We start from the raw sequence: 22,243 nt of genomic DNA on the forward strand, positions 1-22,243 counted from the left end.
ACTCCCTCTAACTCTACAGTTCTAAACTCCCTCTAACTCTCCAGTTCTAAACTCCCTCTAACTCTACAGTTCTAAACTCCCTCTAACTCTCCAGTTCTAAACTCCCTCTAACTCTCCAGTTCTAAACTCCCTCTAACTCTCCAGTTCTAAACTCCCTCTAACTCTACAGTTCTAAACTCCCTCTAACTCTCCAGTTCTAAACTCCCTCTAACTCTACAGTTCTAAACTCCCTCTAACTCTACAGTTCTAAACTCCCTCTAACTCTACAGTTCTAAACTCCCTCTAACTCTCCAGTTCTAAACTCCCTCTAACTCTACAGTTCTAAACTCCCTCTAACTCTCCAGTTCTAAACTCCCTCTAACTCTCCAGTTCTAAACTCCCTCTAACTCTCCAGTTCTAAACTCCCTCTAACTCTCCAGTTCTAAACTCCCTCTAACTCTACAGTTCTAAACTCCCTCTAACTCTACAGTTCTAAACTCCCTCTAACTCTCCAGTTCTAAACTCCCTCTAACTCTCCAGTTCTAAACTCCCTCTAATTCTATTCTACAGTTCTAAACTCCCTCTAACTCTCCAGTTCTAAACTCCCTCTAACTCTCCAGTTCTAAACTCCCTCTAACTCTACAGTTCTAAACTCCCTCTAACTCTCCAGTTCTAAACTCCCTCTAACTCTACAGTTCTAAACTCCCTCTAACTCTCCAGTTCTAAACTCCCTTTAACTCTCCAGTTCTAAACTCCCTCTAATTATATTCTCCAGTTCTAAACTCCCTCTAATTCTATTCTACAGTTCTAAACTCCCTCTAACTCTCCAGTTCTAAACTCCCTCTAACTCTCCAGTTCTAAACTCCCTCTAACTCTCCAGTTCTAAACTCCCTTTAACTCTCCAGTTCTAAACTCCCTCTAATTATATTCTCCAGTTCTAAACTCCCTCTAATTCTACTCTACAGTTCTAAACTCCCTCTAACTCTCCAGTTCTAAACTCCCTCTAACTCTACAGTTCTAAACTCCCTCTAACTCTACAGTTCTAAACTCCCTCTAACTCTACAGTTCTAAACTCCCTCTAACTCTCCAGTTCTAAACTCCCTCTAACTCTCAGTTCTAAACTCCCTCTAACTCTCCAGTTCTAAACTCCCTCTAACTCTACAGTTCTAAACTCCCTCTAACTCTCCAGTTCTAAACTCCCTCTAACTCTCCAGTTCTAAACTCCCTCTAACTCTACAGTTCTAAACTCCCTCTAACTCTACAGTTCTAAACTCCCTCTAACTCTCCAGTTCTAAACTCCCTCTAACTCTCCAGTTCTAAACTCCCTCTAACTCTCCAGTTCTAAACTCCCTCTAACTCTCCAGTTCTAAACTCCCTCTAACTCTCCAGTTCTAAACTCCCTCTAACCTACTCCAGTTCTAAACTCCCTCTAACTCTCCAGTTCTAAACTCCCTCTAACTCTCCAGTTCTAAACTCCCTCTAACTCTCCAGTTCTAAACTCCCTCTAACTCTCCAGTTCTAAACTCCCTCTAACTCTCCAGTTCTAAACTCCCTCTAACTCTCCAGTTCTAAACTCCCTCTAACTCTCCAGTTCTAAACTCCCTCTAACTCTCCAGTTCTAAACTCCCTCTAACTCTCCAGTTCTAAACTCCCTCTAACTCTACAGTTCTAAACTCCCTCTAACTCTACAGTTCTAAACTCCCTCTAACTCCTCAGTTCTAAACTCCCTCTAACTCTACAGTTCTAAACTCCCCTCTAACTCTACAGTTCTAAACTCCCTCTAACTCTACAGTTCTAAACTCCCTCTAACTCTCCAGTTCTAAACTCCCTCTAACTCTCCAGTTCTAAACTCCCTCTAACTCTCCAGTTCTAAACTCCCTCTAACTCTCCAGTTCTAAACTCCCTCTAACTCTCCAGTTCTAAACTCCCTCTAACTCTACAGTTCTAAACTCCCTCTAACTCTCCAGTTCTAAACTCCCTCTAACTCTCCAGTTCTAAACTCCCTCTAACTCTCCAGTTCTAAACTCCCTCTAACTCTACAGTTCTAAACTCCCTCCAACGCTACTCTACAGTTCTAAACTCCCTCTAACTCTACAGTTCTAAACTCCCTCTAACTCTCCAGTTCTAAACTCCCTCTAACTCTCCAGTTCTAAACTCCCTCTAACTCTCCAGTTCTAAACTCCCTCTAACTCTACAGTTCTAAACTCCCCTCTAACTCTCCAGTTCTAAACTCCCTCTAACTCTCCAGTTCTAAACTCCCTTTAACTCTCCAGTTCTAAACTCCCTCTAACTCTCCAGTTCTAAACTCCCTCTAACTCTCCAGTTCTAAACTCCCTCTAACTCTCCAGTTCTAAACTCCCTCTAACTCTCCAGTTCTAAACTCCCTCTAACTCTACAGTTCTAAACTCCCTCTAACTCTACAGTTCTAAACTCCCTCTAACTCTACAGTTCTAAACTCCCTCTAACTCTCCAGTTCTAAACTCCCTCTAACTCTCCAGTTCTAAACTCCCTCTAACTCTCCAGTTCTAAACTCCCTCTAACTCTCCAGTTCTAAACTCCCTCTAACTCTCCAGTTCTAAACTCCCTCTAACTCTACAGTTCTAAACTCCCTCTAACTCTACAGTTCTAAACTCCCTCTAACTCTCCAGTTCTAAACTCCCTCTAATTCTATTCTACAGTTCTAAACTCCCTCTAACTCTCCAGTTCTAAACTCCCTCTAACTCTACAGTTCTAAACTCCCTCTAACTCTCCAGTTCTAAACTCCCTTTAACTCTCCAGTTCTAAACTCCCTCTAACTCTCCAGTTCTAAACTCCCTCTAACTCTCAGTTCTAAACTCCCTCTAACTCTCCAGTTCTAAACTCCCTCTAACTCTCCAGTTCTAAACTCCCTCTAACATTCTACAGTTCTAAACTCCTCTAACTCTACAGTTCTAAACTCCCTCTAACTCTCCAGTTCTAAACTCCCTCTAACTCTACAGTTCTAAACTCCCTCTAACTCTCCAGTTCTAAACTCCCTCTAACTCTCCAGTTCTAAACTCCCTCTAACTCTCCAGTTCTAAACTCCCTCTAACTCTCCAGTTCTAAACTCCCTCTAACTCTCCAGTTCTAAACTCCCTCTAACTCTACAGTTCTAAACTCCCTCTAACTCTCCAGTTCTAAACTCCCTCTAACTCTCCAGTTCTAAACTCCCTCTAACTCTCCAGTTCTAAACTCCCTCTAACTCTACAGTTCTAAACTCCCTCTAACTCTCCAGTTCTAAACTCCCTCTAACTCTCACAGTTCTAAACTCCCTCTAACTCTCAGTTCTAAACTCCCTCTAACTCTCCAGTTCTAAACTCCCTCTAACTCTCCAGTTCTAAACTCCCTCTAACTCTACAGTTCTAAACTCCCTCTAACTCTCCAGTTCTAAACTCCCTCTAACTCTCCAGTTCTAAACTCCCTCTAACTCTCCAGTTCTAAACTCCCTCTAACTCTCACAGTTCTAAACTCCCTCCTAACTCTCCAGTTCTAAACTCCCTCTAATCACTCTACAGTTCTAAACTCCCTCTAACTCTCCAGTTCTAAACTCCCTCTAACTCTCCAGTTCTAAACTCCCTCTAACTCTACAGTTCTAAACTCCCTCTAACTCTACAGTTCTAAACTCCCTCTAACTCTCCAGTTCTAAACTCCCTCTAACTCTCCAGTTCTAAACTCCCTCTAACTCTCCAGTTCTAAACTCCCTCTAACTCTCCAGTTCTAAACTCCCTCTAACTCTACAGTTCTAAACTCCCTCTAACTCTCCAGTTCTAAACTCCCTCTAACTCTCCAGTTCTAAACTCCCTCTAACTCTCCAGTTCTAAACTCCCTCTAACTCTCCAGTTCTAAACTCCCTCTAACTCTCCAGTTCTAAACTCCCTCTAACTCTACAGTTCTAAACTCCCTCTAACTCTCCAGTTCTAAACTCCCTCTAACTCTACAGTTCTAAACTCCCTCTAACTCTCCAGTTCTAAACTCCCTCTAACTCTACAGTTCTAAACTCCCTCTAACTACTCTCAGTTCTAAACTCCCTCTAACTCTCAGTTCTAAACTCCCTCTAACTCTCCAGTTCTAAACTCCCTCTAACTCTCCAGTTCTAAACTCCCTCTAACTCTCCAGTTCTAAACTCCCTCTAACTCTACAGTTCTAAACTCCCTCTAACTCTCCAGTTCTAAACTCCCTCTAACTCTCCAGTTCTAAACTCCCTCTAACTCTCCAGTTCTAAACTCCCTCTAACTCTCCAGTTCTAAACTCCCTTTAACTCTCCAGTTCTAAACTCCCTCTAATTATATTCTCCAGTTCTAAACTCCCTCTAATTCTATTCTACAGTTCTAAACTCCCTCTAACTCTACAGTTCTAAACTCCCTCTAACTCTACAGTTCTAAACTCCCTCTAACTCTCCAGTTCTAAACTCCCTCTAACTCTCCAGTTCTAAACTCCCTCTAACTCTCCAGTTCTAAACTCCCTCTAACTCTCCAGTTCTAAACTCCCTCTAACTCTACAGTTCTAAACTCCCTCTAACTCTCCAGTTCTAAACTCCCTCCAACGCTACTCTACAGTTCTAAACTCCCTCTAACTCTACAGTTCTAAACTCCCTCTAACTCTCCAGTTCTAAACTCCCTCTAACTCTCCAGTTCTAAACTCCCTCTAACTCTCCAGTTCTAAACTCCCTCTAACTCTACAGTTCTAAACTCCCTCTAACTCTCCAGTTCTAAACTCCCTCTAACTCTACAGTTCTAAACTCCCTCTAACTCTCCAGTTCTAAACTCCCTCTAACTCTCCAGTTCTAAACTCCCTCTAACTCTCCAGTTCTAAACTCCCTCTAACTCTACAGTTCTAAACTCCCTCTAACTCTCCAGTTCTAAACTCCCTCTAACTCTCCAGTTCTAAACTCCCTCTAACTCTCCAGTTCTAAACTCCCTCTAACTCTACAGTTCTAAACTCCCTCTAACTCTACAGTTCTAAACTCCTCTAACTCTACAGTTCTAAACTCCCTCTAACTCTCCAGTTCTAAACTCCCTCTAACTCTCTCAGTTCTAAACTCCCTCTAACTCTCAGTTCTAAACTCCCTCTAACTCTCCAGTTCTAAACTCCCTCTAACTCTACAGTTCTAAACTCCCTCTAACTCTACAGTTCTAAACTCCCTCTAACTCTCCAGTTCTAAACTCCCTCTAACTCTCAGTTCTAAACTCCCTCTAACTCTCCAGTTCTAAACTCCCTCTAACTCTCCAGTTCTAAACTCCCTCTAACTCTCCAGTTCTAAACTCCCTCTAACTCTCCAGTTCTAAACTCCCTCTAACTCTACAGTTCTAAACTCCCTCTAACTCTCCAGTTCTAAACTCCCTCTAACTCTCCAGTTCTAAACTCCCTCTAATTATACTCTCCAGTTCTAAACTCCCTCTAATTCTATTCTCCAGTTCTAAACTCCCTCTAATTCTATTCCACAGTTCTAAACTCCCTCTAACTCTACAGTTCTAAACTCCCTCTAACTCTACAGTTCTAAACTCCCTCTAACTCTACAGTTCTAAACTCCCCCTCTAACTCTACTTCAGTTCTAAACTCCCTCTAACTCTCCAGTTCTAAACTCCCTCTAACTCTCCAGTTCTAAACTCCCTCTAACTCTCCAGTTCTAAACTCCCTCTAACTCTACAGTTCTAAACTCCCTCTAACTCTACAGTTCTAAACTCCCTCTAACTCTCCAGTTCTAAACTCCCTCTAACTCTCCAGTTCTAAACTCCCTCTAACTCTCCAGTTCTAAACTCCCTCTAACTCTACAGTTCTAAACTCCCTCTAACTCTCCAGTTCTAAACTCCCTCTAACTCTACAGTTCTAAACTCCCTCTAACTCTCCAGTTCTAAACTCCCTCTAACTCTACAGTTCTAAACTCCCTCTAACTCTACAGTTCTAAACTCCCTCTAACTCTCCAGTTCTAAACTCCCTCTAACTCTCCAGTTCTAAACTCCCTCTAACTCTACAGTTCTAAACTCCCTCTAACTCTACAGTTCTAAACTCCCTCTAACTCTCCAGTTCTAAACTCCTCTAACTCTACAGTTCTAAACTCCCTCTAACTCTCCAGTTCTAAACTCCCTCTAACTCTCCAGTTCTAAACTCCCTCTAACTCTCCAGTTCTAAACTCCCTCTAACTCTCCAGTTCTAAACTCCCTCTAACTCTACAGTTCTAAACTCCCTCTAACTCTACAGTTCTAAACTCCCTCTAACTCTCCAGTTCTAAACTCCCTCTAACTCTCCAGTTCTAAACTCCCTCTAACTCTCCAGTTCTAAACTCCCTCTAACTCTCCAGTTCTAAACTCCCTCTAACTCTCAGTTCTAAACTCCCTCTAACTCTCCAGTTCTAAACTCCCTCTAACTCTACAGTTCTAAACTCCCTCTAACTCTCCAGTTCTAAACTCCCTCTAACTCTCCAGTTCTAAACTCCTCTCTAACTCTCCAGTTCTAAACTCCCTCTAACTCTACAGTTCTAAACTCCCTCTAACTCTCTCAGTTCTAAACTCCCTCTAACTCTACAGTTCTAAACTCCCTCTAACTCTCCAGTTCTAAACTCCCTCTAACTCTCCAGTTCTAAACTCCTCTAACTCTCCAGTTCTAAACTCCCTCTAACTCTACAGTTCTAAACTCCCTCTAACTCTCCAGTTCTAAACTCCCTCTAACTCTCCAGTTCTAAACTCCCTCTAACTCTCCAGTTCTAAACTCCCTCTAACTCTACAGTTCTAAACTCCCTCTAACTCTCCAGTTCTAAACTCCCTCTAACTCTACAGTTCTAAACTCCCTCTAACTCTCCAGTTCTAAACTCCCTCTAACTCTCCAGTTCTAAACTCCCTCTAACTCTCCAGTTCTAAACTCCCTCTAACTCTCCAGTTCTAAACTCCCTCTAACTCTCCAGTTCTAAACTCCCTCTAACTCTCCAGTTCTAAACTCCCTCTAACTCTACAGTTCTAAACTCCCTCTAACTCTCCAGTTCTAAACTCCCTCTAACTCTCCAGTTCTAAACTCCCTCTAACTCTACAGTTCTAAACTCCCTCTAACTCTCCAGTTCTAAACTCCCTCTAACTCTCCAGTTCTAAACTCCCTCTAACTCTCCAGTTCTAAACTCCCTCTAACTCTCCAGTTCTAAACTCCCTCTAACTCTCCAGTTCTAAACTCCCTCTAACTCTCCAGTTCTAAACTCCCTCTAACTCTACAGTTCTAAACTCCCTCTAACTCTCCAGTTCTAAACTCCCTCTAACTCTCCAGTTCTAAACTCCCTCTAACTCTCCAGTTCTAAACTCCCTCTAACTCTCCAGTTCTAAACTCCCTCTAACTCTACAGTTCTAAACTCCCTCTAACTCTCTCAGTTCTAAAACTCCCTCTAACTCTCCAGTTCTAAACTCCCTCTAACTCTCCAGTTCTAAACTCCCTCTAACTCTCCAGTTCTAAACTCCCTCTAACTCTCCAGTTCTAAACTCCCTCTAACTCTCCAGTTCTAAACTCCCTCTAACTCTCCAGTTCTAAACTCCCTCTAACTCTCCAGTTCTAAACTCCCTCTAACTCTCCAGTTCTAAACTCCCTCTAACTCTCCAGTTCTAAACTCCCTCTAACTCTCCAGTTCTAAACTCCCTCTAACTCTCCAGTTCTAAACTCCCTCTAACTCTCCAGTTCTAAACTCCCTCTAACTCTCCAGTTCTAAACTCCCTCCAACGCTACTCTACAGTTCTAAACTCCCTCTAACTCTCCAGTTCTAAACTCCCTCTAACTCTCCAGTTCTAAACTCCCTCTAACTCTCCAGTTCTAAACTCCCTCTAACTCTCCAGTTCTAAACTCCCTCTAACTCTCCAGTTCTAAACTCCCTCTAACTCTCCAGTTCTAAACTCCCTCTAACTCTCCAGTTCTAAACTCCCTCTAACTCTCCAGTTCTAAACTCCCTCTAACTCTACAGTTCTAAACTCCCTCTAACTCTACAGTTCTAAACTCCCTCTAACTCTCCAGTTCTAAACTCCCTCTAACTCTCCAGTTCTAAACTCCCTCTAACTCTCCAGTTCTAAACTCCCTCTAACTCTCCAGTTCTAAACTCCCTCTAACTCTCCAGTTCTAAACTCCCTCTAACTCTCCAGTTCTAAACTCCCTCTAACTCTACAGTTCTAAACTCCCTCTAACTCTCCAGTTCTAAACTCCCTCTAACTCTCCAGTTCTAAACTCCCTCTAACTCTCCAGTTCTAAACTCCCTCTTAACTCTCAGTTCTAAACTCCCTCTAACTCTCCAGTTCTAAACTCCCTCTAACTCTCCAGTTCTAAACTCCCTCTAACTCTACAGTTCTAAACTCCCTCTAACTCTCCAGTTCTAAACTCCCTCTAACTCTCCAGTTCTAAACTCCCTCTAACTCTCCAGTTCTAAACTCCCTCTAACTCTCCAGTTCTAAACTCCCTCTAACTCTCCAGTTCTAAACTCCCTCTAACTCTACAGTTCTAAACTCCCTCTAACTCTCCAGTTCTAAACTCCCTCTAACTCTCCAGTTCTAAACTCCCTCTAACTCTACAGTTCTAAACTCCCTCCAACTCTACAGTTCTAAACTCCCTCTAACTCTACAGTTCTAAACTCCCTCTAACTCTACAGTTTACAGTTAAATCAGCAGCTCAGTCAAAAGGTCCAACAGAACAACATACCAGTGTTTAAAAGGTTCTGGTGTGTTAGTGTGTTTGTTACCCTGAAGGAGACGGTCCTAGAGCTCTGTCTGGCGAAGGCTGGTCTAGCCGTCTGCTCCAAACTAACAGAGGATACATTCACACTGCACTAAACACACACACGCAAATGCACAAAGACACACGTAGACACACACACACACACAACGGAAAGTTTAAACCATCGACACAGAGTAGAGTGTAAAGTCTTATTTGTTCTAACACTAGAGGGTGCTCTTGCACAGTTACAGTGACTATGTCTGTGAGTAGTGGCAAAAGTCCAACTGTGTGTGTGTGTGTGTATTACCTCTGTGTGTCCGTAGTGGGTGTGGCTCTGAGCTCCTCTAGCGGGGGACAGCGGCGTTGTGGGAGAATGGGGGCTCATGGGACTTGTAGGCCCGCTGGGGGAAGGGCTCTTATCAAAGGAGATGGACAGAGAACTAAAAGGAAGGGATAACAGGAAGTTAGAGAACTACAGGAAGAGAACAGGAAGTTAGAGAACCACAGGGAGAGGTCAAATAGGACAGACACTTGGCAGACTAATTTATCTAGGGTTAGGGTTAGGGTTAGGGTTGGGTTAGGGTTAGGGTTAGGGTTAATTTATCTAGAGGCTGTTTTCTTACCTGACAAACTTGGAGGGAGGTTTAGGTTTATAGTCTGGGCCTGGGTCCTGGGAACCATTCTGCTGCTGTTACAAACCATAACATATAAACAGTTACCATGGGAACCATTCTGCTGCTGTTATAACACATAACATATAAACAGTTACCATGGGAACCATTCTGCTGCTGTTACAACACACAACATATAGACAGTTACCATGGGAACCATTCTGCTGCTGTTACAACACATAACATATAGACAGTTACCATGGGAACCATTCTGCTGCTGTTATAACACAACATATAGACAGTTACCATGGGAACCATTTTGCTGCTGTTACAACACACAACATATAGACAGTTACCATGGGAACCATTCTGGTGCTGTTATAACACATTACATATAGACAGTTACCATGGGAACCATTCTCATGCTGTTACAACACAACATATAGACAGTTACCATGGGAACCATTCTCCTGCTGTTACAACCCATAACATATAGACTGTTACCATGGGAACCATTCTGCTGCTGTTACAACACATAACATATAGACAGTTACCATGGGAACCATTCTGCTGCTGTTACAACACACAACATATAGACAGTTACCATGGGAACCATTCTGCTGCTGTTACAACACAACATATAGACAGTTACCATGGGAACCATTCGGCTGCTGTTACAACACACAACATATAGACAGTTACCATGGGAACCATTCTGCTGCTGTTACAACACACAACATATAGACAGTTACCATGGGAACCATTCTGCTGCTGTTACAACACACAACATATAGACAGTTACCATGGGAACCATTCTGCTGCTCTTACAACACACAACATATAGACAGTTACCATGGGAACCATTCTGCTGCTGTTACAACACACAACATATAGACAGTTACCATGGGAACCATTCTGCTGCTGTTACAACACAACATATAGACAGTTACCATGGGAACCATTCTGGTGCTGTTATAACACATTACATATAGACAGTTAACATGGGAACCATTCTCATGTTGTTACAACACAACATATAGACAGTTACCATGGGAACCATTCTCCTGCTGTTACAACCCATAACATATAGACAGTTACCATGGGAACCATTATGCTGCTGTTACAACACACAACATATAGACAGTTACCATGGGAACCATTCTGCTGCTATTATAACACAACATATAGACAGTTACCATGGGAACCATTCTGCTGCTCTTACAACACACAACATATAGACAGTTACCATGGGAACCATTCGCTGCTGTTACAACACACAACATATAGACAGTTACCATGGGAACCATTCTGCTGCTGTTACAACACAACATATAGACAGTTACCATGGGAACCATTCGGCTGCTGTTACAACACACAACATATAGACAGTTACCATGGGAACCATTCTGCTGCTGTTACAACACATAACATATAGACAGTTACCATGGGAACCATTCTGCTGCTGTTACAACACACAACATATAGACAGTTACCATGGGAACCATTCTGCTGCTGTTACAACACACAACATATAGACAGTTACCATGGGAACCATTCTGCTGCTCTTACAACACACAACATATAGACAGTTACCATGGGAACCATTCTGCTGCTGTTACAACACAACATATAGACAGTTACCATGGGAACCATTCGGCTGCTGTTACAACACACAACATATAGACAGTTACCATGGGAACCATTCTGCTGCTGTTACAACACATAACATATAGACAGTTACCATGGGAACCATTCTGCTGCTGTTACAACACACAACATATAGACAGTTACCATGGGAACCATTCTGCTGCTGTTACAACACAACATATAGACAGTTACCATGGGAACCATTCTGCTGCTGTTACAACACACAGTTAGCTATAGATGCAGTAGCTATATGAAACAGTATTAACATACAGTGCAGTAGCACAACTTCTAAATCAAATCAAATTGTATTTCTTACATGCGCCGAATACAACAGGTGTAGACCTTACCGTGAAATGCTTACTTACAAGCCCTTAACCAACAATGCAGTTTTAAGAAAAATAAGAGTTAAGAAAAATATTTACTAAATAAAGTAAAAAATAAAAGGGCAACAATAAAATAACAATAACGAGGCTATATACAGGGGTTACCGGTACTGAGTCAATGTGCGGGGGTACAGGTTAGTCCAGGTAATAACGAGGCTATATACAGGGGTTACCGGTACTGAGTCAATGTGCGGGGGTACAGGTTAGTCAAGGTAATTGAGGTAATATCAGTGCTTAATTTGAGCATGATCCCCTGTATATAGAACAGGATCTGGCACCTCTGAGATTTGACTTTGTTTGTTCCGGCACCTATTTGCCCGGATCCGGCACCTCTCGCGGCATGATTTAATTGTTTAACTGTTCGCATTGTAGACATTCTAATAAAAGCGATCAGCATTAAATCAAGTTGCCTCCTCGTTATTTCTCCCGCCCCCCAGAAAGACCATCATGTAAAAGCACGGTGAACCTTCTGTGTCATCCTATCCTGCCACACTGATTCCAGACCTGCTTTCTTATTTGTACATAGAGGTTATGGGGTGGGCCTGTGGGGTAAGTAACTGATCTTGACACAGGTCTTGGTAGTGATGGTCAGCTAGTGAAGAGGTCCCTACGTAATCACGTCAGGTAGCCTAGGCTAGTCTTCTCCCTACTGAATTTGAATCGTGGGAAAAGCCAAATATAAAATGGATAAGAAAAGGCAATGGAGTTTGATGACCCTTTTTCAAGTCCAAAAATCCAGAGAAAGATGGTGAATCGAACCCAGAACGAGCCAGAGAACTGTCAGTGCCGGAGGAGAGGAGTGAGGGGAAAACTGTTCCTGATGGCGATGCCTTAGCTAGCAGCGCTACTAATCCTGTCAGTTCAGCATCACCACCGGCACCTCCACTAGCTAGTAGGCCGACTAGCGAGTCAGACTCAGCAGGAGACGGGGAGCTGGGGGGAGACGGGGAGCTGGGGGGAGACGGGGAGCTGGGGGGGAGACGGAGAGCTGGGGGGAGACGGAGAGCTGGGGGAGACGGGGAGCTGGGGGGAGACGGGGAGCTGGGGGGAGACGGAGAGCTGGGGGGAGACGGAGAGCTGGGGGGAGACGGGGAGCTGGGGGAGACGGGGAGCTGGGGGGGAGGGGGGCAGTGCATCCACAGACGAAGGGCTCGGAGCAGGTGCAATTTGCAGTTCAAGTACAAGCAAACGTATGACCCCTGGCATGTCATGTAGAATTCAGAGTTGGGCTGTACAACATGTAAAAAGGTAGAGCGCTTCGGTCTAGAAACGACTGTAGGGATTAAACTAGCAAAAGAAGGGTGGAATGTACAGTAAGTTAACATCCTCTGCATCAGACGTAAAAAACAACAACAACAAAGAGAAACAAGGTTTTTGAACACGCCCAAACCAAGGCGCATTTGGTGGCAGCAAGCCTTGTAGACAAGGCTAAAGAGGACACCCAGGTTATAGTGAACACTAAAGAGGACACCCAGGTTATAGTGAACACTAAAGAGGACACCCAGGTTATAGTGAACACTAAAGAGGACACCCAGGTTATAGTGAACACTAAAGAGGACACCCAGGTTATAGTGAACACTAAAGAGGACACCCAGGTTATAGTGAACACTCAAAATGAAAAAATAGCCACTACAGCCAGAGTCTTCAGGACAGCTTTAGAAGGAGGCTAAATGTCACAGCCACAGGCCCGCTCATGGCTTGGAGACGTCACAGCCACAGGCCCGCTCATGGCTTGGAGACGTCACAGCCACAGGCCCGCTCCTGGCTTGGAGACGTCACAGCCACAGGCCCGCTCCTGGCTTGGAGACGTCACAGCCACAGGCCCGCTCCTGGCTTGGAGACGTCACAGCCACAGGCCCGCTCCTGGCTTGGAGACGTCACAGCCACAGGCCCGCTCATGGCTTGGAGACGTCACAGCCACAGGCCCGCTCATGGCTTGGAGACGCTACAGCCACAGGCCCGCTCATGGCTTGGAGACGTCACAGCCACAGGCCCGCTCATGGCTTGGAGACGTCACAGCCACAGGCCCGCTCATGGCTTGGAGACGTCACAGCCACAGGCCCGCTCATGGCTTGGAGACGTCACAGCCACAGGTCCGCTCATGGCTTGGAGACGTCACAGCCACAGGCCCGCTCATGGCTTGGAGACGTCACAGCCACAGGCCCGCTCATGGCTTGGAGACGTCACAGCCACAGGCCCGCTCATGGCTTGGAGACGTCACAGCCACAGGCCTGCTCATGGCTTGGAGACGTCACAGCCACAGGCCCGCTCCTGGCTTGGAGACGTCACAGCCAGAGGCCCGCTCCTGGCTTGGAGACGTCACAGCCACAGGCCCGCTCCTGGCTTGAGACGTCACAGCCACAGGCCCGCTCATGGCTTGGAGACGTCACAGCCACAGGCCCGCTCATGGCTTGGAGACGTCACAGCCACAGGCCCGCTCATGGCTTGGAGACGTCACAGCCACAGGCCCGCTCATGGCTTGGAGACGTTACAGCCACAGGCCCGCTCATGGCTTGGAGACGTCACAGCCACAGGCCCGCTCATGGCTTGGAGACGTCACAGCCACAGGCCCGCTCATGGCTTGGAGACGTCACAGCCACAGGCCCGCTCCTGGCTTGGAGACGTCACAGCCACAGGCCCGCTCATGGCTTGGAGACGTCACAGCCACAGGCCTGCTCATGGCTTGGAGACGTCACAGCCACAGGCCCGCTCATGGCTTGGAGACGTCACAGCCACAGGCCCGCTCATGGCTTGGAGACGTCACAGCCACAGGCCCGCTCATGGCTTGGAGACGTCACAGCCACAGGCCTGCTCATGGCTTGGAGACGTCACAGCCACAGGCCCGCTCATGGCTTGGAGACGTCACAGCCACAGGCCTGCTCATTGCTTGGACCAAGAAATGGACTCTCAGGAGTTAAATGGACTTGACATGGGGAGAGTCATTGTGGGAGGTTTTGAAAACATATTTTTATTTTTACAAACTTGTTCTGTACTGTGAAGGTAATCTGAATGTGCTTCATATTATCACATAGGCAGGAGGCCTATATATTCTCATATGCGTGTTCTGCTGCAGCCTACATTGATTTATTTTATTTGATGTTATATTCCAATATTGTGATATTTGTTCTACTGCTACATTGATGTCTTCAATTATTTGAAATTCGGGTCTTGTAAGACCCACAGCTGAGTATGTGTGCATTTGCATATGGCGGCTGTTTTGCAGTGTCGTCTAAAAATGTTGCTGTACATTGATGTCTAGAAAATTAGGCTATAAAAAATTCGGACTTGTGTTAACCCCGCAGCTATACTCAGGTATGTAGGCAAACTGCAGTGACGTCTAAAATGCTGTGAATGAATCAGCACCTTGGAGAGTGCTGTCCGTTTCACCACCATAGATAGTAGACTACTGGGAGAGGGCTGTCCGTTTCACCACCATAGATAGTAGACTACTGGGAGAGGGCTGTCCGTTTCACCACCATAGATAGTAGGCTACTGGGAGAGTGCTGTCCGTTTCACCACCATAGATAGTAGACTACTGGGAGAGGGCTGTCCGTTTCACCACCATAGATAGTAGGCTACTGGGAGAGGGCTGTCCGTTTCACCACCATAGATAGTAGGCTACTTGGAGAGTGCTGTCCGTTTCACCACCATAGATAGTAGACTACTGGGAGAGCGCTGTCCGTTTCACCACCATAGATAGTAGACTACCTGGAGAGTGCTGTCCGTTTCACCACCATAGATAGTAGGCTACTGGGAGAGCGCTGTCCGTTTCACCACCATAGATAGTAGACTACCTGGAGAGTGCTGTCCGTTTCACCACCATAGATAGTAGACTACTGGGAGAGTGCTGTCCGTTTCACCACCATAGATAGTAGGCTACTTGGAGAGTGCTGTCCGTTTCACCACCATAGATAGTAGACTACTGGGAGAGTGCTGTCCGTTTCACCACCATAGATAGTAGACTACTGGGAGAGTGCTGTCCGTTTCACCACCATAGATAGTAGGCTACTTGGAGAGTGCTGTCCGTTTCACCACCATAGATAGTAGGCTACTTGGAGAGTGCTGTCCGTTTCACCACCATAGATAGTAGGCTACTTGGAGAGTGCTGTCCGTTTCACCACCATAGATAGTAGGCTACTTGGAGAGTGCTGTCCGTTTCACCACCATAGATAGTAGGCTACTTGGAGAGGGCTGTCCGTTTCACCACCATAGATAGTAGGCTACTTGGAGAGTGCTGTCCGTTTCACCACCATAGATAGTAGACTACTGGGAGAGGGGGCTGTCCGTTTCACCACCATAGATAGTAGGCTACTTGGAGAGGGCTGTCCGTTTCACCACCATAGTGTCACAAGCCGTGCTAGAACTCCGGTCTCAGATGTGGAGAGCTGGGGGTAATACCCCTTAGCCACAGAGGAGGTGTAGTAGGACCCAAATGAAACACCCAAGGCAATACTCCAGGCCAGTAGATTTAATGTAAAAACAAAGGTTCTTCGCCATTCACAAATAGTCCAACAAAAAGTTCTTCTCAGAAAGAGGTATGTTAACAAAACAGGAGGCAAAACAAAATAACTCCACGAGGGGAGAAAAACAAACTAAAGATAACTTAGAAAACCTTACTTGGAAAGACACGGTGGAACAAAGCAGGAGACACATAGCCAGGACTCACTAACCAAGTGAGAAACAAGGGAAAACACACAGCTAAAAATACACAAGGGGAAACAAGGCACAGGTGACCTGGATCAAGCTAATTAGGACACACGAGGAAGAACTAAGGCAGAGGGGGAACACAGATGACCTCTAGAGGCCAGGAGACAAACAGGAGGCAGGAAGCTGACAGGACCCCCTCCTCTAGGAACGACTCCTGACGTTCCTTCCAGAACACCCTGGCCTCAGGGTGCGAAACTCTCGGATCAAACCTGGGTCCAGGATGTCCCTGGCTGGAACCCAGGAGCGCTCCTCTGGCCCGTAGCCCTCCCAGTCCACCAGATACTGCAGAGAGTTCTGGACCCTCCGGGAGTCCAGTATCCGGCGGGACTGTGTAGGCTGGCTGGCCGTCAATAATCCTGGGAGGTGGCGGGGGTCTGCGTGGGGGGGCAAAAGGAGAAGACAAGACAGGTTTAAGGAGTGAAACATGGAAAGTGGGGTTAACTCTAAGGGAGAGAGGCAGAACCAAACGATACGAAACAGGGTTAACCTTTCTAGCAATGCGGAAAGGGCCGATGTATCTCTGGGAAAGCTTCTTGGATTCGACCCGGAGGGGCAGGTTCTTAGTGGCCAACCAAACTCTCTGACCAGCTCGGAAACTAGGGGCCGTCCGGCGGTGTCGATTAGCCTGACTTTGGTATCTCTGGGAGGTCCGAAGGAGGATACACCTGGCCTTCTTCCAGGTCCGCCTACAGCGTTGGACAAAGCGCTGGGCCGAGGGAACACCAACTTTGCGCCTCTTCCTCTGGAAATAATGGAGGGTTGTAACCGAACTGGCATTCGAAGGGGGACAATCCGGTGGCTGAAGACTGGAGGGTGTTGTGGGCATATTCAGCCCAAATGATATAGGTGGCCCAAGACGTGGGATTACTGGCCGCCATACACCGCAGGGTGGTCTCGAGATCCTGATTAATCCGTTCCGTTTGGCCATTAGACTCTGGATGGAACCCTGACGATAGGCTGGCTGTGGCCCCAATAAGCCTGCAGAAGGCCCCCAAAACCGGGACGAGAATTGGGGACCTCGGTCAGAGACCACGTCCAGGGGAATGCCAAATATCCGGGAAGACATGGTTCATGAGGAGCTCAGCAGTCTCCTTAGCCGAGGGCAGCTTGGGCAGGGGAATAAACCGGGCAGCCTTAGAGAACCGGTCAACGATCACTAGGATGACGGTGTTGCCCTGGGATGGAGGAAGTCCCGTAACAAAGTCCAGAGAAAGGTGTGACCATGGCCTTCGAGGAATAGGTAAGGGATGGAGCAGTCCCTGGGGTCGCTGGCGCGTCGACTTTCCCTGGTTGCACACCGGGCAGGCCTCAACATAGACCTGCACGTCCTTCTTGATGGACGGCCACCAAAACCGCCGTCGGAGGAATTCCAGTGTGCGAGCACTGCCTGGATGGCATGTCAAGGGCGACTCATGACCCCACTGCAAGACGCGGGCCCGAACAGAGAGAGGAATTGCACAGGCGACCGGCAGGACCACCGCCTGGATCGGGCTCATGGACAAGGGCTTCTCGTACCCCTCTTTCTAGTTCCCACTGAAGAGGTGCGACGATCCTAGACCTCGGAATAATCGATGCCAAGGGCTTCTCTTGTACCTCGGGAGAATAGGCTCGAGACAGGGCATCCGGCTTGACGTTCTTGGTGCCAGGTCGGTAAGACAGGAGGAACTGGAATCGATTAAAGAAAAGGGACCATCGTGCTTGCCGAGGGTTCATCCAGCTTAGCCTGTTGGAGATATTCCAGGTTCTTGTGGTCTGTGAGAACCTGGAACGGGTGCTGAGCCCCCTCAAGCCAATGGCGCCACTCTTCCAAGGCCAGTTTTACTGCAAGCAACTCTAGATCCCCACGTGGTAGTTGCGCTCGGCCTCAGACAGGCGGCGAGACATGAAGGCACAAGGGTGTAATCTCCCATCCTCACCCCTCTGTGACAGGACGGCTCCCACCCCCACCTCTGAGGCGTCCACCTCCACCACGAAAGGTCTTTCTGGGTCAGGAGTCACCAGAATCGGAGCAGACGTGAAGCGCGCTGAGATCCTCGAAGGCCCCTGCTGCTTCCGGACCCCAGTGAACCTTGGTCCCTCCTCCCTTGGTAAGCGTCGTCAAGGGGGCTACCACTGATCTGAAATTCTTGATGAACTTCCGATAGAAGTTAGAAAAGCCAATGAACCGTTGAACCTCCTTGACCGTGGCAGGTGTGGGCCAGCTGCGGACCGCTTGACCTTCTTGGGATCCATCTCTAGGTGCCCGGGAGTGACAATAAACCCGAGAAACTGAGTCTGAGAAACATGAAATTCACACTTCTCAGGTTTAACATAGAGGTGATTGTCAAGGAGCCTCTGGAGAACCCGGCCAACATGCCCCTCATGCTCCTTCAGTGACCTCGAGAAGATGAGGATATCGTCCAGGTACCACGAAGACGAACAGATTAAGCATATCCCGGAGAACATCATTAATCAGGGCTTGGAATACTGCGGGGGCATTGGTGAGCCCGAACGGCATCACCCGATATTCATAGTGCCCCGTGCGGCGTGTTGAACGCCGTCTTCCATTCGTCACCTTGCCGGATCCGCACGAGATGGTAAGCATTGCGGAGATCCAGTTTAGAAAAAATGGAAGCCCCTTGAAGCAGCTCAAAAGCAGTGGCCATGAGAGGAAGAGGATATCGATTCGAACCGTGATCTTGTTGAGTCCCGGTAATCAATACAAGGCCTAAGACCCCCGTCCTTCTTTTCAACAAAAGAAGCCCGCCCCAGCCGGGGAAGTAGAGGCATGGATGAGGCCGGCTGCCAAGGACTCCTTAATGTAGGTGTCCATAGCTGCGTGCTCGGGGAGGACAAGGAAAGATCCGACCTCTAGGAGGGCAGCACCCAGGGAGTAGATCAATGGCACAGTCATACGTGCGATGAGGCGGTAAGAAGTAGCCCGGGCCTTGCTGAACACAGCCTTGAACCGATGGTAAACACTGGGGACTAGGGAGACGTCAACAGACTCTTGAAACTGGGTACTAGGGGCTGAGGGACTCTGAAGCATGCAGGTGAGTTGGCAGAATGGGACCCCAGCTTAGAATGGTGCCAGTAGGCCAGTCGATCTGGGGATTATGTCTGCATAGCCAAGGGTGACCCAGGATAATAGGATACTCGGGAGAGTCAATGAGATAGAAGGTTTCCTCCTGCTGGTGTTGAGAGATGGTAAGTCGCAGGGACTGAGTCGCCTCTGTAACCTTTCCTGGTTCCAGAGGTCTGCCATCTAAGGCTGTAACTGCCTGGGGATGAGGAAGTAGTTGGGTAGGGATCTTAAGTTCCTTAGCCAAGGTTACATCCAGGAAATCACCTGCGGCACCGGAATCGATCATAGCCTGGACCCGATGCTGGTGGCCCTCCCAGGACAGAGTGGCTGGAATAGCCAGGACAGCGTTAGTAGAGGAGCTCTAATTCTCCCCATCACAGCCCTCCTGTAGCTGGGGCGGGACTGGCGTTCCCAAAGCTCGGGGCAAGTGGATCGGAAGTGGCCGGCAACCCCGCAGTAGAGGCACCGACGCTCCCTCATGCGACGTTCCCTTTCATTGGGAGAAAGCCTGGAACGGCCTAACTGCATGCTCTCCGGGGAATCCTGGAGCAGTTCAGAGCCGGGAAGCTCTGAATGACGGAGTCCAAACAGGAGAAACAGAGCTGCTCCGAGGAACTTGGGACTGAGACACCTGGCGGCTAGCCGTTCTCCGCTCTCTTAGACGATTGTCCAGGCGGATGGCCAAGGCTATGAGGGACTCGAGATCTCCAGCTGGTTCTCGGGTGGCTAACTCATCTTGAAGGGGGCTCAGATAACCCTCCCCTGAAAGCAGACCCTCAGCGCTTCATCATTCCATCCGCTCCTTGCTGCTATGGTCCGAAAATCAATGGCGAAATCTGCCGTGCTTGGGAGCCCTGACGGAGAGACAGTAGGCGCTTGGAAGCCTCCCGCCCACTGACAGGATGATCGAACACCCGCTTGAACTCTTCTACAAATGCAGCGTGGGAATCCAACAGGCCTCCTGGGACTGCCACACCGCAGAGGCCCAGGCGAGCGCCTTGTCTGAAAGAAGGGTAATGATGTAGGCAATCTTGGAACGGTCTGTGGGAAAACTTGAGGATTGGAGCTCGAAGGTGAGGGAGCATTGGGTGAGGAAACCCTGGCAAGAGCTTGGATCCCCAGAAAAGGGCTTGGGAGGTGGTAGTCGGGGCTCCGCCAACCGAGAAGGCCTGTCGTCACTGGGAGGTGACCTGGGGGAAGGGAGAGGACCAAGGAGGCGTTCAAAGAGCTGGTGAAGGGAACTCATCATTTCGGCCAGGAGTTGAGAATGTCTAGCCATCAGCTCCTCTTGTCGGCTGAGAACGGCTTCATGGCGCTGGAAAGAAGCCTCATGTCGAGTGATCACCGCCAACAGGTCCTGGGAACTGAGTGTTTCTGGGTCCATGATTGACTTGGTTATTCTGTCACAAGCCGTGCTAGAACTCCGGTCTCAGATGTGGAGAGCTGGGGGTAATACCCACTTAGCCACAGAGGAGGTGTAGTAGGACCCAAATGAAACACCCAAGGCAATACTCCAGGCCAGTAGATTTAATGTAAAAACAAAGGTTCTTCGCCATTCACAAATAGTCCAACAAAAGTTCTTCTCAGAAAGAGGTATGTTAACAAAACAGGAGGCAAAACAAAATAACTCCACGAGGGGAGAAAAACAAACTAAAGATAACTTAGAAAACCTTACTTGGAAAGACATGGTGGAACAAAGCAGGAGACACATAGCCAGGACTCACTAACCAAGTGAGAAACAAGGGGAAAACACACAGCTAAAATACACAAGGGGAAACAAGGCACAGGTGACCTGGATCAAGCTAATTAGGACACACGAGGAAGAACTAAGGCAGAGGGGGAACACAGATGACCTCTAGAGGCCAGGAGACAAACAGGAGGCAGGAAGCTGACACATAGATAGTAGGCTACTGGGAGAGTGCTGTCCGTTTCACCACCATAGATAGTAGACTACTGGGAGAGGGCTGTCCGTTTCACCACCATAGATAGTAGACTACTGGGAGAGGGCTGTCCGTTTCACCACCATAGATAGTAGACTACTGGGAGAGGGCTGTCCGTTTCACCACCATAGATAGTAGGCTACTGGGAGAGGGCTGTCCGTTTCACCACCATAGATAGTAGGCTACTGGGAGAGGGCTGTCCGTTTCACCACCATAGATAGTAGGCTACTTGGAGAGTGCTGTCCGTTTCACCACCATAGAGGAGAGGGCTGTCCGTTTCACCACCATAGATAGGAGGCTACTGGGAGAGTGCTGTCCGTTTCACCACCATAGATAGTAGACTACTGGGAGAGCGCTGTCCGTTTCACCACCATAGATAGTAGACTACCTGGAGAGTGCTGTCTGTTTCACCACCATAGATAGTAGACTACTGGGAGAGTGCTGTCCGTTTCACCACCATAGATAGGAGGCTACTGGGAGAGGGCTGTCCGTTTCACCACCATAGATAGTAGACTACTGGGAGAGGGCTGTCCGTTTCACCACCATAGATAGGAGGCTACTGGGAGAGTGCTGTCCGTTTCACCACCATAGATAGTAGACTACTGGGAGAGTGCTGTCCGTTTCACCACCATAGATAGTAGGCTACTTGGAGAGTGCTGTCCGTTTCACCACCATAGATAGTAGACTACTGGGAGAGTGCTGTCCGTTTCACCACCATAGATAGTAGACTACTGGGAGAGTGCTGTCCGTTTCACCACCATAGATAGTAGGCTACTTGGAGAGTGCTGTCCGTTTCACCACCATAGATAGTAGGCTACTTGGAGAGGGCTGTCCGCTTCACCACCATAGATAGGAGGCTACTGGGAGAGTGCTGTCCGCTTCACCACCATAGATAGTAGGCTACTTGGAGAGTGCTGTCCGTTTCACCACCATAGATAGTAGGCTACTTGGAGAGGGCTGTCCGTTTCACCACCATAGATAGTAGACTACTGGGAGAGGGCTGTCCGTTTCACCACCATAGATAGTAGGCTACTGGGAGAGGGCTGTCCGTTTCACCACCATAGATAGATGGGATACCTGGAGAGGGCTGTCCGTTTCACCACCATAGATAGTAGACTACTGGGAGAGTGCTGTCCGTTTCACCACCATAGATAGTAGGCTACTGGGAGAGTGCTGTCCGTTTCACCACCATAGATAGATGGGATACCTGGAGAGGGCTGTCCG

General features: G+C 47.7%; 1 protein-coding gene across 1 annotated transcript in view; it reads right to left on the reverse strand.

Moving 5' to 3' along the window:
- Nucleotides 1-22,243, reverse strand: part of LOC121560360 (ladinin-1) — a 104,785-nt gene that overhangs the window by 76,753 nt on the left and 5,789 nt on the right. The window contains exons 2-4 of the mRNA XM_045216846.1: nucleotides 9,291-9,355; nucleotides 8,975-9,107; nucleotides 8,693-8,779 (exon numbers count right to left, since the gene is read on the reverse strand). Of these exons, the coding sequence (XP_045072781.1) occupies nucleotides 8,693-8,779; nucleotides 8,975-9,052 (165 nt within the window). The 5' untranslated portion in view covers nucleotides 9,053-9,107; nucleotides 9,291-9,355. The remainder of the gene's footprint in view (nucleotides 1-8,692; nucleotides 8,780-8,974; nucleotides 9,108-9,290; nucleotides 9,356-22,243) is intronic.

This window comes from Coregonus clupeaformis, unplaced genomic scaffold, assembly GCF_020615455.1.
Source record: "Coregonus clupeaformis isolate EN_2021a unplaced genomic scaffold, ASM2061545v1 scaf0822, whole genome shotgun sequence".
In the NCBI taxonomy this organism is placed as follows: domain Eukaryota; kingdom Metazoa; phylum Chordata; class Actinopteri; order Salmoniformes; family Salmonidae; genus Coregonus; species Coregonus clupeaformis.